The sequence below is a fragment of the Zootoca vivipara genome, chromosome 2 (genome assembly GCF_963506605.1).
Source record: "Zootoca vivipara chromosome 2, rZooViv1.1, whole genome shotgun sequence".
Classification (NCBI taxonomy): Eukaryota; Metazoa; Chordata; class Lepidosauria; order Squamata; family Lacertidae; genus Zootoca; species Zootoca vivipara.
In genome coordinates, this window is record NC_083277.1 from 77638999 (window position 1) to 77654885 (window position 15887).

Sequence of the window (15887 nt, forward strand, 5' to 3'; positions counted from 1 at the left end):
TTGTTGATAACAGATAACGTTGCACATGACCAGCTAAGAGCTGGCAGAGGAGGATTTTTCATTTTTTTTCCGTGGCTACAGAAGTAAGTTTCTGTGATGCTAAGAGAGACAAATAAAACCCAAATCAAGTTTTCTAAGATGTGTTTCTTGGATCACACCAAGATTTTAAAACTAAAATGTTACTTTCCACCATTTGGAATAAATAATTCTGGAAGAATATTGCACCATCATTTAGCATGCCTGTCAGATATAAACTGAGAGCTACATTTTAAAATGATAATGGACTTATATGAATTACAAGCACCAAAATATTTCAGTTATCTGCAGCCATGAGATCCATGTTACTGATGTGCCTTTAGTTTACCCACCCTTGTATTGCAGCATCCTTTAAAGATGGACCGCAGATGCCAAGTTCAGATGGTAACCTGAGCACGTTTTTCAACCTTACCACCACATCTCCCTTTATGGAAACACTGGAATGTGTTCTTCCATCCATCTATCCCACAGCACCCATTACAGCAACATTCTGATATATGGACAACTAGTTGCAGGAACTTCCAGGATCTGCAGCAACCTATGTTCAAGGTCACAGACTGAACACCCACAGCTGACCAGTTCACATGTTATTAATGTGAACACAGGTGTCCTGATCCAGCAGAGATAAGCAACATGCAATAGAAATTTCTACATCTGCATTCAATCCCAGGGCTGGTCTTATCATTTGTCAGACTGAGACAGATGAGTTTGAGTGTCATGAAATAGCAGGAAATGGTTTGTTTATTCACAATTAATCTATTATTGGTATATTTTTACTTCCAAGTACAGTGGCCGGTTCTTGGGGGGTTTTATGGCTCAGTGCCAAAATAACATTACTGGCTTTAGGCACTATGCACCTTGGGGAGGGGAGGGGGTGCCACTTATACCAGCTCAAACCCAGCACCTACAGCTACCCATGGGATGGTACATGCTGAATGAAGTCAATGTACACTGCCTGTTGCAAATGTTTGATGTCATGGGCTCTGAAATTGCCACCTTTTTCTGGAAGGGAGAGGATCAGAATTCAGGTTTTACCTTTCCTCTGATATATATGCTGTGTGAGCAGGTATTTCAACCATCTGTTAACAGTACAGACAGCATCTTCATACCTTGCTTATGAGTTTCCAAAAGCACCTTGCTGGTCAAGCTGAAAGCAGAAAAGATTGCTTTGGTCTGATCCACAAAGGCCCTTCTTGGCTCTTGCTTTGAACATGTGTTATTTGGCTTTAGGAGGAAATCTGCACCAGGAAAAGGATGGTGCTCACAAACACATACCCCACTTGTTATTTAGATTTTTGATGCAACATTACAAATAAGTAAAATTTATTGACAGTTCACACTATGCTCATATTTCAACATTGAGAATTAGATTACATATATTTAAAAGTCTTTAGTTAAAAACTATGTTAGGGTAAAGTATTGTGTATGACGACAGTCTGGAATGCCTTCCAGAAGGTTTTGCTTTGTATGTACCTGCAAGCTGGGGATAGCTTTCAGTAACACTAATTGTATACAGAAAATACATGATGTGCTGCCATTTTTTTAAAAAAATGTGAAATGAGGTACTTAAGTGAGAATGTTTGTAAAATACTGTATAGCACATATTACATATTCTTAAACTACTGTACTTGAAATTACTCTGCTTTACAGAGGAAAGTGAAGTTTTGGAAGAAAAATTTAAGAATACCACAATCAATCTTCTATGAACAGTATCTTAATTAAAGGTTTATGTACCCCTACAGTATAATAAATACCTATTCCTCCTACCCACAGTGACAACTCTTGGAAAATAAGCAGGCTCCAATACAGATTACTTTCCTGATAAAATGTATTAATCAAATATACTATTTTGTATATTTCTAGATTCTTTTATTGGCATAATATCTTTTACAATAAATGGACATATTTTTTCTGTCTCCAGATTCTAACTTGATAGCAGTGTTTATGGTGACTGAAGGTAAGGCACTTACTCAACACCAACAAAACTGGGTTTTTTTCCAAATGGTCTTCCCCCCACTTATTTATCAATTTTCCAAGGTCAGTTTTACAAAATCTGGTCAGGATTCAGCTCCATGTTGAACATGACACACCTTTTTTTTTTTAAGGTGTGCACGGATGGGCTTTCATACATTTTCAAATGCAGTAAGCATCACTACATCACTGCCATTTGGCCACCTGTCTACAGATAGATCTCATGTTTCATGCTTTTCTTTCACGATCAGTTAAACAGCCATCTGGATGGAGCTGTTTTGATGGCAGATTGCTTTAATCATGTTTCCTACGAGTTTCTTGACTTTGTGAAGTAAAGCAAATAGACCTACCAGACTGTCTACTTTCTATGAAAAGAACTCTTTCACAACAAAGGAAAACATGGGAAAAGAAAACACCAAGAGATTCAGTTGCCACATAATATGCACTTGAATGAATTCAACAGAATATTTTAAATAGAGCTACAAAATATATTCCTAGTCTCACAGCTGATGTTATTAGCCAGTGTTAGAAACTGAACTTCACCTTTCCCCCCAAAAAAAATATTTTTTTAAAAAAACAAAGCACTTTACAACCTCCTCCGTCCCCGCCTACTGAACCTGTAAGGTATAACATACAGGGCCACAGCATGAGTAATGGTGCTGTGTCCAGGGATGGGGGCGCCTCTGATCCCCCAAATGTTATTGGACTACAACTTCCATGATTCATGTCCTCCAGCTAGAACAAATGGTAGCTGATGCCCCACCACATCTGGAGGCCCACAGGTTTCCCATCCCTGGTTTAGTCACTGCCCAACAGCAACCTCTTTCCAGCATTCACTCAACAGCTACCCAGTTCGTTAACATTGGCCTTGCTTTATAAAATCGTGCATTCTCATTTCTTAAAATCAGATTAATCATTTTCTCAAAAACACCAAAGCAACCTACCAAAGTTAATAACCAGTAAATATAAAGTAAATATAAAATATATGAGTAAATATAAAGTAAGATAGACAGACAGACACAATATCAAACATGTCAACAGTTCTGTCTCTCAATGGCTTTCAATCATGCGGTTAAAGGGATGTGTGAGTCAAAAATCTGAGTCATCTTTTTTGTAATAAAATAAAAAGCTAAGCCACAAGAAGCAAGAAAAGAGACAAACTCACAAGAAAGTATCCTATAGCTGACTCCTCATTTTAAGATATGCTTAAAATGTCTGTTCCTGCAATTAATTTGTCTCTTACTCTACCAACTTCAAGTCTCAGAGAGTTATATTAGCAGATTTTTAACTTTGGTTACTTTATAAAATCTGATAAGCAGCAGGGGTATACTTTTCCCCCTAGATACTTTGCAAATTGCTGGGTATCTCATGGCATCTCAATGCATAAAATAAGAAGAATCCTACTGCTCAGCAGAGCTTATCTGTCAGCATTTAAAGCACAATTACCATTAGAATAAAGCAACTAAAATTAACACAATAGGGTTCCTTATTAATTTCCTTGCTTATCAAATCCTGTGAGCTTCATTATAATTGTCTCCATATCAAAACAACTTATTTTTGAAAGAGTCGCACCACTTGCAGATTTCTTTTCTGAGGTTTTGCCCTTCCTAGTCAGCCCTACTCACTGCCTAGGGTACCCCATTCTGGATATGCCTGTCATCAGAAGGCTATCCGCTTCCCTTTCTCAGGCAGATGCACATCAGCAGTAACTGTTTAACAAAAAGCATATGCGAGAGAAATTATGAGCAGTTCAAACCAAACCAACCCGCCCCATTCAGACAGGAGTTCAGACAGGCTAGTGCTGCCCCACTCCTACCCCATATGTGTCCACCCTCTGGTGCGCTTGAGAAGGAATACCACACACATTCCAACATAAGCACGTAAAGCTCCTATGCACACAAGGAGGTACTGATTGGCACATGATCCTCCCTCAGGTAGAGCTTTATGTGCCTATGTTGGCACATGCATAGAACTCTTATCATGTGCATCAAACACACAGATGACAGCAGAAGACATGGTCAGTCTGCATGGCCCTGTAACTCCCCCGCCACATGTGATTTGAATGGGGGAGGAAGTTTGCCTAACCCCCACCCACACCCTGGGAACCAGATCCATGAACACACATTTTTCATCCTATGCAACAATAATAAATTTAGGCATGAAATGAGCTACAGATAGATAAACAAAGTTATTCAGAAACTGAGCAAATGGAGAAGGCATCAAAAATGCTCCTTGCCTGGGGCACCACTTGCTCTAGGATGGGCCCCGCTCCTGGCTTCCCGTATATCATATGGGAATGACTAAACATAATTGAGTTTGCTAGATTTAGTTGAAAAGCTTTCTGTGGCAGTGAATTAATGGATGCAGTTTTAACAATTATGAGGACTGAATTGTCGTTCAGCAGTCACCCAAAAATGACCATAAAACACTCACCAAGCCAAAGTTTCATTGCTGGTGAACGGCCTAACACTGAAAGAGATGAAATGTACATATGTGTACTTGTACAAGGATGATAAGCATAAGAAATCTAGGAGTGTTGCTGAAAAGGTTGCCCAGTGCCACTTTGATTGTGTATGGCACCCTTCCTGGCACCAAGGAAGTGCCAAGTAACTTAAGAATGCAAATGAGAGGCAACAGGCCTAAGCCAGGAATATCTGACCTAGAAAAGCAGGCTGCCTGTGTGACACAGCCACTGCAGGAAGCAACCACACCACTGAACGCTATATATAAGCAGTAGATATGAAGGCTGAAACACTTCCAGCCAGAAGCAGGTGAGTCCTGTAAGTGATCTATAAACAAGCACCTGTAGTCCTTAGTCATGGAGATGTAATAGCTGCTTTGAATGGACTGCAGCAAACCAACATCATAGTCCTCCTGAGTCTTTCCTCTCCCCACCTCTCCACGCCAGAGGCAATATCATCTACTTGTCTTAATTCCAGCTGTAGCAATACCAGTTAAAATATGCTATTGTGGAACTGGAAAAACAGCTCTTTATTATTTATTACAAACATTTTAGTAAGTTGTAGTCCACTTTTTATATAAACATAACCTCACAGCTGCTTACATCATAAAGATAATAATGCAAATCTATCCAATGTGAAATTATAAAGCCCTTCAGACAGGCATTTCTTTTTCCAACAACAAAAAAAAAGGCATCAGTTTGTGAGGGTGCAGGCACCAAATAAGCGAGGAAACTCATTTGCATGCAATTCCAACAACCATGGGATTGTTTCAGTTGATGTAGCATAGCAGCTAAGAGATGGAACTGAGAATTGGCAAGTCCCCAGAGTTTCCTATTCTCTGCATGAGCTCACTATGTGGTCTTAGGCAAGCCATTCCCTCAAACTCTCATCTGCAAAATTAGCATAAAAATACTCACTTATCTTCCACTGTTGCTTTGGAGTATTTGAAAGTGCTATAGAAGTATGATTATTAATATATAACAACCTTCTAAAGAAGTCCACAAAGAAGACCTGGCAAGCATTTTTGCTTGCCAGGTCTCATAAAAGGCCTCTACACCAGAGAAGAAGCCAAACTATATCCCACTTAAACAAAGCTGGACCGCTGCCTATTCACCAGGAGAGTATTATTATTCTCCACAAATGACTAAGCAAGTGGCAGCTTACATGCCTACTTTAGGACATGGTAGCCATTTGGTTCATTTTTCAGTGATGTCTATAAGTACTCCTTCCACATACCAATTTAGATAAAACATCACTCTTTGACAGTATGGTTTTTTTATACAGGGAGCTTTGCTTTTTTTCACTTCTCAGCTGAGACAGCTTTCAGAATTAGTGGCTAAAATTTATGAGGGCAGCATTATACATTATTCTCTGAAGCAAGTTAGAATTTTTTATGGGAAGAAGAATGACATGTTAAAAGCACCTTTGGTGTTGTACCACATTGATTTGACCACCTTATACATAGAAGCTTAAAAATAGAAAATATATATATATTAAATTAATATACCAATATATGAAAACAAAGCTGAGTTTGGACAATCTCACTGAAGGAGCCTTTTCACACACAAAAACATTCACAGATGATGTTAATAATATATGTTTTCTACTGCTTGAAATCTAACACACAATGAAAAGCAGGCATTAACTCAGTTGGAATCAAGCTGACATCATTATGATGCCACAAAACAAAAGCGATAGTCTGGTAGCCATGGACACAATAGATAACACAAAATAAACACATGGGGTCTGTAAGTGGCATTGTATTATGAACAAATCTGAACACAAGCAGCTTTTAAATGTGAAGAATAATGCACAGGAATCAACACTGTTTGTAGCACAGCTGTTTTGGAGTATTTACATTTGCAAACAAACTGGCAGCCAGATACTGAAATGTCATTTAAATTGCAAGGCCAATCATTTTTTGACAGCCAACTATATCAAACGATGCTGCACAAGGGAAAAAACTAACACAGTTATTTTGATTTTCTTGGTATATTTTTCTTGCAAAGTATCTTAAGCTCTGTTGAAAAGTACCCTGTCTTCAAAAGTACCCTGTCTTGAAAAGTACCCTGTATCTGAAGAAGTGTGCATGCACACGAAAGCTCATACCAAAATAAAAACTTAGTTGGTCTTTAAGGTGCTACTGAAGGAATTTTTTTATTTTACTTCGATCCAGACCAACACGGCTACCTACCTGTAACCAGAACTATGGAAGGCACCACATTGAGCCGCATGAAAAGGTATCTGAAGAAGTGTGCATGCACACGAAAGCTCATACCAAAATAAAAACTTAGTTGGTCTTTAAGGTGCTACTGAAGGAATTTTTTTATTTTACTGTCTTCAACAGTGTGGTTACTTCCTGTCTTTATAAAATGCTTAGCTATCAACATTTTATTCAACTACCTTCTGATCTGCCAAATACATAATACTGTCAGGGTTGATTTCTTCTTTGCTACAGCTAAACTGTTAGCTGTAAAGGAACCAATAACAGATGAGGGTCAGGCAAGTCAGTGCACCTTCCCAAGAGCCTCCTTATGAGGATAAAGAACACTCAACACTGGTTCTAAACCTCTCAATTATCTCTTACCTTCTGAAGTAGACAAGGTCACTCAAAAATTGGGAAAGCACTTATTGGTGGCAAAATATGCTCCTAGGGATTTTTGTTGTGGTTGTTCATTTGTCCAGGGGCAATTATTTGCCACACAATGTTTAGTGTTCTTTTTATCCTACCTTTCTTTTTCAAAAGAAACACCTTAGGCAGTTAGCATTAAAAACTTCAACAGCATAAGCAACAAATGAACTCAGGAAACCAGAGAAAGGGCATCACCATCCCCTTCTCGACTTTTGCCAGCTGCACCAATGCTGGCCTTAGAGGGGAGAAGCCAAGTGGCAGGTGGCCTGAGCAGGCCAATGGAAGGGACTGGCTAGTTCCCTCTGCCTGCAGCAGGATGGCTGTGTACTGATGGGCTTTGCTCTGGGAGCTGCAGCCTCCAAACATGCCAGGGTGGCTACTGCCTGCTAGCTCTACATCTTCCACTAATGGTGCTTGTGCGCCCAGAGCTCTAGCAGTGAAATGTACTTACAAAACTGATTACTCACAATTAAGGTGTCATCTCTTCCCATTCTAATGACAGCCCTGTTAATGGTGCGCAGCAGGTGGACCATGATTTCTTGTATGTGCTGATGAGTTGACTTCTGTAAAGCAAATGCAATTATTTTCACAATAATGAAGAATAATCTACACAGAAAATGCAAAGGCACACTTCATCCTTAGGTCTATGAGCAGAGTACCTTTCAGAGAGCTAATCACCTGATAACTGCCACCTCAATTGGTAATGCAAATCAGCAGTGTAGCTGAACAGAATCCCTGCACCACTTTACCAATGTCCTAAGTATAATGGCTGCCTAGAATTAATTAAGCCATTTGGGGCTGTATACAACTGCTAAATGTATTTATTTGGGACTCTGGTTTCAATTCCATCCTTTATCAGTTCACAATCCCAGGGCTGGCTACAACAATAAAATCCACATAAAAACCATTCGAAACATAAAAAAGTACAATATTAAAACATGGCATTGCAGCAGCCAGGGCAACTGACCACTTTTCAGCTGGACACCCCAAGTGTCTTTTAAGTACATACTATAAAAATGCAATTCCTTCTTCTTATGTAGCAATATTATTTCAGCATTAAGTGATAAATCACTGGTTTATCCCCACCATCTGATAGCGATATCTGTAGAATGACTAAAAGTGGACTAACTTTTCATTTTCCTCGGATATACTGCTGGGCTGAAAGTTTTCCTGTGCATTGCCTCAATTTTTTTTCTAATGTCACCTTGGGTTTCAGTTACTGGCTGAACATGTGCCTTGCAGTGAATTGATTTTTTTATATATATAAAAAGGTTACAGTTTTTGTCTTTCTCTAAGGGCAACAAAGTAGTTCAAAAACCACTGCATTTCTCATCACTGGATTCTTAAAGGTAACTTAAAGAGTGATCTTATGGCCATAAGCCAATGCTGTACCAGTGTAATGTTGCTGCAATCCTACATACTCCAAGCAGGAAAGTAGATAACAGCATAATTGCAGCAGAAACCAGAAGCAACATAGTGATACTGATAGATACTCCACATAGACCCCAGCAACTCCAGTGTCACCCACTCATCATCACAAAGCTCACTAAGAAATCTCCATATCATCCACAGACACAAGGGTTACTTATGTACTCTGCTTGTATTGATTAGCAATTGCTATTCATGTGTTTAGAATTCTTCCTTTGTGTCCTTCCAATATGCCCTTTTGCCAAAATTCCCCTTTTATGTGTCCATGGTTCTATAACCATTGGGGCGGATTCATTTAGTCTCACGATCCATATTTTGATATATCAGCAGTGTTCCCTTTCCTGTGCTTTCTCGGGGATCTGTGCTGGTTTCTGGTCAGAATCCTATCCTCCAGTATATGTGGAAGGGGAGCAGATTGTATGTGGCTCTCCACTAACTCTAAAGGGAACGAATTTTTCATATGCCACCTCTTTTGCTAGTATAATGTTGCAATGACATTGGGAGTTAGAGCAACTTGGGCATGAGCATAGGATTCCAGTTATGCTGTGCTCCAAATGCCACTAATTTTCCCCATGGTTTTGGCAGTGTCCCCAAGGGGTAAGGATTATGCTGGTGCAGTATACTGCCAATGCAATCCCATCACTATGCTGGCATAGATCCACCATGCTGGCATAACATTTTGTTCTGTTAGTCAATGAGGATATAGTCTATCCTATCTCAGAATATGATTACAGAGCTAGTGTTTTATATATTCCCAGTTGTGTTACTATACATATGCGTATTTTGTTCAGATTGTGCTTCATGATCAATATTTTGAACATAATTTTAACATTTGCATAACAGCTTAAGTACATCACCAGAAAAAAGGGGGGATCTGACCTATAGAAGTTTCCATAGGGGAAATCACAGCTTCCTGAGATAACACTTGTTTATATTACTGTGCAAATGAAAAATAGTTTATCCCAATTTATTAGCATTTAAAAATTCTGCAGGTTCCCCAGTCCTACACTCCTCAGGTTACAACATGCATGTATGCTTGACAATATGAGGAGCGATTCACTTGTTCCCAGATGTGGGACTGGTAGAAATGCCCATTGCTCAAATTTCCAAATATTTTCTTCTGATATCATGCCCAAATTGGGACTCACAGATCTCACTGGGAGTAAGATGTTAGCCTTCACATTGGGCATTAAATCAGAGTACAAGTAATTTTCGGCATCAGGAGTTAACTTCAAGTCTAGCGGAAGTGCACCTCTATATTCAGGGACATTCCATCTATATCAAAGTCAAATAATATTTATAGTTTTTACATTTTCCCAACCTTTACAAAAGTTACAATATGACAAATGTAAAACATTCTAGAGTGCAGGAAGAAGAACTAAAGGATGCAGAACTGGGGGGAAATATTAGTGACTGCATTATTGACCGTCTGATTCTCTTGCATGCATTGTATTCCTGTTTCGTCTTCCTATTGCTCTGTTACAGTTTGAATTCATACAGCCTGTGCTGGCTGTATCCAGTTACCTTTCATTCTCATCTGGCTTGGAATTGCTTCAAATGTTCTAAATAAGAAGCTAGCAGGGAAAGCAAAGATGATTTGTGTATTCCCTCTTATTGCACTTTTGAGGCAGCATTTGGAAAGAAATTCACATACAAATATTGCATGTTTATTCTTTTTAGAGTTTTCACTTATTTTAGAAGAAGAAGAGTTTGGATTTGATATCCCGCTTTATCACTACCCGAAGGAGTCTCAAAGCAGCTAACAATCTCCTTTCCCCTCCTCCCCCACAACTGACACCCTGTGAAGTGGGTGGGGCTGAAAGACTTCAGAGAAGTGTGACTAGCCCAAGGTCACCCAGCAGCTGCATGTGGAGGAGCGGAGACACGAACCCGGTTCCCCAGATTACAAGTCTACTGCTCTTAACCACGACACCACACTGGCTCTCACACTGTACTCCTTTCTTGCTGCTTACTCTGGCATGTTACACTCGGGGCCAGTTTCAATAGGTGGTACCCTACTAACTCAATCCATCAGTACAAGAATCTTTGCTTGTGCAATGGAACTTTCTCCCCTTGCCTCCCCCACCCCCCCAAACCTGTTCTAGAAGTTCCTCCAACCCACCAGAGCACATCTGGGGAGACTGTAGGGTGCATGCAGAGAGGAAAGGGAGGAGTTCCATTACGCAAGCAGAAATCAATGCATGGATTGAGCAAGTTAGTTGGGTACCACCCAGCTAGAGATTGACAGTGGGCCAACAAATGAGGGTCTTTTTACATTCAAATAAGTATAGGCTCTCCCCAACTTGAAGCATTCACTTTTTGCTGCAGTACAGCAGGGAGGTATGCTCCCAATATTAGGGGGGAAACATCAAAACTTGGCTTCATTTGACTTACTCTCCAATTTATTTCAAACCTATTTATGTATTTATCTCTGGCAAAGCCAATGAGGTGCCCTCTAGAGCATGGAGGCCATTTATCCAGCCCACGCCCGCTCAGCAAGTCCCCCACAAGGTGTGGTAAACCGGCACAACACAGCGCGGGGACCTGCCGAGCGACACTGGAAATCGCGTCTACGCAGCCACAGAAGCGATTTCTGTCGCTGCTGACATTTTGGAAATGGGCAGCCAGCACTGGAAATGGCTTCTGTGCAGCCACGGACAGCGCAGAAGCCATTTCTGGTGCTGCGCTGCCCATTTCCAAAATGTCTGCAGCACCAGAAATTGCTTCTGCGCAGCCGCGGATATGCGCAGAAGCCATTTCCGGTGTTTGGGACATGGGCAGCTTCTGCACCTCTGCGGCCCATGTCCGGCCCATGGACGATAGTCCATGGGAATCCTCCAGCCCATGGGCAGAAAACGTTGCCGATGCCTGCTCTAGAGGTTAGTCTTACAACTCCCATCAATCTCAAGCAGCAAGGCCAATGGTCAGGGATGCTGGGAATTGTGGCCCAAAAAGCTTCTGAAGGGCACCAGGGCAGGCTACCCATGATTTATACTGCCCTTCTCTGCTTCACTGATATCTGATAAAATGAACGCCCATGATGGTTTATGACAAGACTGGTTAATTGCTAACTGCTGTAACAGCTTCTAACTCAATTTGCAGCAATACACCTACAGACACATCCATTAAACTTTCAGTATTCATAAATCTTCCATGCTGTCTTTAAGCATAGCCTTTACCAAATCAAAATATAGACTATTCCTTAAGCGTGACTCAGCAGCTTAAAATATTGAACAAATGCTTTGCCTGGTCTAATTAAGAATCAACATGGGATGCTACTGGCATTCCCACTTTCTTGAAGTTGTTAAAACTTAACAGATAACAGCCTTACTCTTGCACCTACTTTTATTTCCCTAGCCAGCCTACTAACCCTCATCCTCTTTCTTTGATCAGCAATTACTGTGCCAGATGCCACAGTGGGGTAGGGTTCTTTCCAAAAGCAGCATCTGGTTGTTTGGCAGATTTCCCAGTTCCTTCTGGCAGGTTTGGCATTTTCAGAGGGCCTGTCATACACTGCTGCTGTGATCTGACAGAGTTTTCCTAAGAGGCTATCTCATTCCTCTCTCCCCCTTCACTCCCTCTGCTTTGATAAATGTTACAAGTAACTATAGGTCCAAGTTCTCCTAAGAGTTCTCTGATTAGATACAGTACTTTACTCTCCCAAAAGAACACCTCATCGTAGATGTTGAATAATTAGCTTGAGGCTTATGTTTTGTTTGTTAAAAGGGGCCCAGATTGAAGTTACTTATAACCCTGCTTTTTAAACAATTATAATTATAATACATAAATCAGGACACTGGTACCAGAGCCTGCAATAAACCCAGATGTCATAATCCGCAGCATGCTGGTTAGGACAGATGTAAGCTGGAGTCAGGGAACATCTGGAGAGCAAGAGTTCGCTCACCCCATTTTAACGTATGATTAAATGGTATTCAAGTTCAGGAGAAGATTCACCTACTACGAGTGATATACTGTATTAGCTGTACTACATAAGTACTACTTACTCAGAGCTCCCATGAGTAAGGGGTGTCCCATTAAGAAAGAGAAAAATTCATGGGCAATTTTGATGACATATGAACAAAACTTCCACTAACATTCAAGAAAATGTTGCAGTCCATAATTAATCAGATCTCTGTTTGCAAAGTAAACCCCAATAGAACCTTGTGTTAAGGTAACCGGGTAACTTTGCACTTTAGAAGATCTGTCAAATATTAATTGCCTTGCCTGGGGCCAATTGCCACTTGATTCCCTTTCCCAGAACTCTCTCTCTCTGTGTTCACCCATTTCAACACCCATTGTACCTGGTTTTCTCTGAGGAAGAGTTTAAATATCAAAGCATCTTCTGTTGTAGGGCTGGGGAACCTTTGGCCCCTCCAGATGTTGCTCAACTACAACTCCCATCAGCCCCAGCAAGCATGGCCAATGGCCAAGGATGATGAGAGCTGTAGGTTCAGCAACATTTGGGGGGTGCACAAAGGTTCCCTACAGCTGTTCTGTTGGCTCAGTTCTGAGCAATAAGTGTTTGTCACTAATGATTCCATATGGCTGCTATCAAAGGGAGAAGCAAGACATTGAGGTCCCTTCCACTGTCCTGGCTGGGTGGGACCAATGGCCATTTGTCCCCTCCCTCCCACAACCACCACAAGGATGGGGAATCTTGGTCAGTCTGTGCACTTGGAAAACCTTCAGGGGTCACATGGCTATAGAGGGCGGCACCAGAACCAAATGTTGACACAGTAAAAGTGGGCAGAGTTAGAGCCCACTCTCTCTTTCTTCCTCACACACACCTCATTTGTAGGCCCCTTTCCTGATTTTTTTTTAAGCTTCCATTGGTGCCAACAGGAGCTTTTCTGGTTTTTTTCCTAATGGCAGTGATTTTGGGAGTGGGGGGGGGAGAGAAGAATCAGATGTTTTTCATTTTTCTGCTTTAATGTGGCCTTTTCACATTGAAAGCACAACTTTATCAAACAGTACTAGTCAACTTGGCATTATCACAAACTAGTATTGTCAAGCATGGAAAAGAGAAAACGTATCATCGGCTCCTAAGTCCTGAGTGGTAAAAGCTATATAATAGCTATAATAGATAGGAGACAAAACATGAAAGTTCATTATAATATCTATACTATGTTTACTCTATAATTATCTTAAACAACTATACTTTAAATGTCAAGGGGGCATTGCAACCTGACACTTCACATACAGAGTTATAATCTTGCTCCTATTGTAACAGTTTCATTTACATACCTCAGTAATGAACCCTGTTGCAAAAATTGCTGGAGGGTGGAGGGAATGTAAGAGGCTCGTGTAAATGTAAACATTTGTATTGTTGTTCCCAAGGTGGGGCATCAATTGGCTTCAGTGCAATGCCCTAAAATGAAAGTTTTAGGCTATAATTCCATGCTCACTTACTTGGGAGTTAATGTCTTGGAACTCAGTGGGGCATATGAGTAAACATCCATAGGATGAGGTTATTAACAGATTTCTCTCTGCTCAGTAGTGGCAGTGAGTATCTACAGAGTGCCTCATCCATCATGTTCCTAAGTTGGATTTTAAACATTTGCCATATGCTTCCAATTTAGTCTAACTGTACTAACCTTAAGGTATGTTAAAACATGGGAAAAGGAAGACACTGCATTATGCTAACATTTAATTTTTTAAGTACATTTGAAACTAAATGTTTGGGAAAGTGAATGTTAAATTGCTAAAACTTCTTAGTCTTATAGAAGGTCCCGTTTCATTCCATTCAGCACATTCTCCTTCTGTACCTGCTAATTATGTCTTCCACTGTCATCAGGTACAGGATCAGGAAGTACAAGGATATGCCTCCTAAGTCAACTAAATAGGGCCCTTATGACCTTATGTGCTTCACTAAGATATTTATTTGTTTAAACTACTCATATGCTAAATTTAAGGGTTAAGCCCACCCTAGGGGGCTTCCAGCAAAATATATGAAAGCCAAAATATTAACACTACAATAATCTACCATAATAATAATACTACAATAATCACCAACAGAACTAGCCATGAAACTTAAAAACAAAACATCCAGCAAAATACTAAACACCAGTAAATAATTACAGCAAAAAAAACAATTCAATTTGATTCTTTGTCTCTAACTTAAAGCACTTCTGCAAGAGTTAGCATAGCACACATGCGAATCTTTATACCTGCCCCCTCCAATTTAGAGTAAATTGGGTCCCCAGGCCTCTTGAAATTAATTGGCAGACAGGGAGTGTGGGATGCAGGAGGGAGGACAGCACAGGGGAAATTCCATTATGTGAGCAGGACCCCATAAGTACAAGCCTCTTTTGAGCCAGTTGCTTCTGGAAGCCTGTGATGAACATCTACCTCAGGTATGTATGCTGTCCAAACCTAAAGATTTCCTTCTAGTGGGTACACAGTGCACAGAGAGGACATCTCAGTGTCCTGCTGAGAGATGCATTAACTTTACAACAATTCATCCAATGATCTTTCCATTTTTCAAAAGAAAGAATTTCACTGCCAAGGAAAGTGAATGGTGGACTGTTGAAGTGCATCCTAAGGAACAAATGATACCAATTTTCTAAGCCTGGCCATCTCTACAAACTACTTGTGAAATGGAAGGAATACTTTAAAATCACAGAACTGAGAAAGAAAAAAGAACCTGCCACTAAGGCTATGGCTATCATTCTTGAGCCCTGTATGATCTCAGCCAAGCAGGGTCATCTAAGCCAAAGATTTTTCTCCTTGAAAATTCAGGTCAAATAAAGTACATTTCTGATAGAATAATAACTATTCTATTAAACTCCTTGCATATTAGCGTTGTCACAATGAAAACTGAAGAGGCTAGTACTTCTACAGTATCTCAGGCTCTCCCTAGCAACCAATACTGCCTAACTAAAATGGATAAAATAAAATAAATTCAGCTATGCAGCCACCCTCCACATATTTCAAACAGCACAACTTAAGTGACTATTCAGTGTCATTTCAAGAACCAGCGATACAAATTATACTGAGGCCCCTGAGGTGGCCCAAAATCCATCCAGTTTCCACTTTAAGACATTCTAATTGGGAAGAAATGGGAAGAAACTGGGATAATCTGGCAAATATATTTGTACCTAAAAACACAAATTAAGTGTATATTAGAAATGCAGTAGTGGCAGGCAGATCGGCTTTTCTGATGACTGCCAATAACAGAGGGGAGGGTGCCAAGGTAGCAGCAGTGTATGGTACTGGGAAACCTAATCAGCTTGTCAGGAAAACATGCCATATTCACAAGTGAAATTTCAGAGTTCAACACCCAGAATAGATTAATATGATTTTCATTACTAATATGATTTTTTTAAATGCAGATTGGTGAAGGTGCAATTATTAAATGA

General features: G+C 40.3%; 1 protein-coding gene across 4 annotated transcripts in view; it reads right to left on the reverse strand.

Moving 5' to 3' along the window:
* The window catches only part of DOCK2 (dedicator of cytokinesis 2), a 261176-nt gene that overhangs the window by 167761 nt on the left and 77528 nt on the right, over positions 1 to 15887 (reverse strand). For all 4 annotated transcript variants that reach the window (XM_060271722.1, XM_060271721.1, XM_060271723.1 and 1 more), the window contains one exon: positions 7569 to 7664. In XM_060271722.1, coding sequence (XP_060127705.1) covers positions 7569 to 7664 — 96 coding nt within the window. The remainder of the gene's footprint in view (positions 1 to 7568; positions 7665 to 15887) is intronic.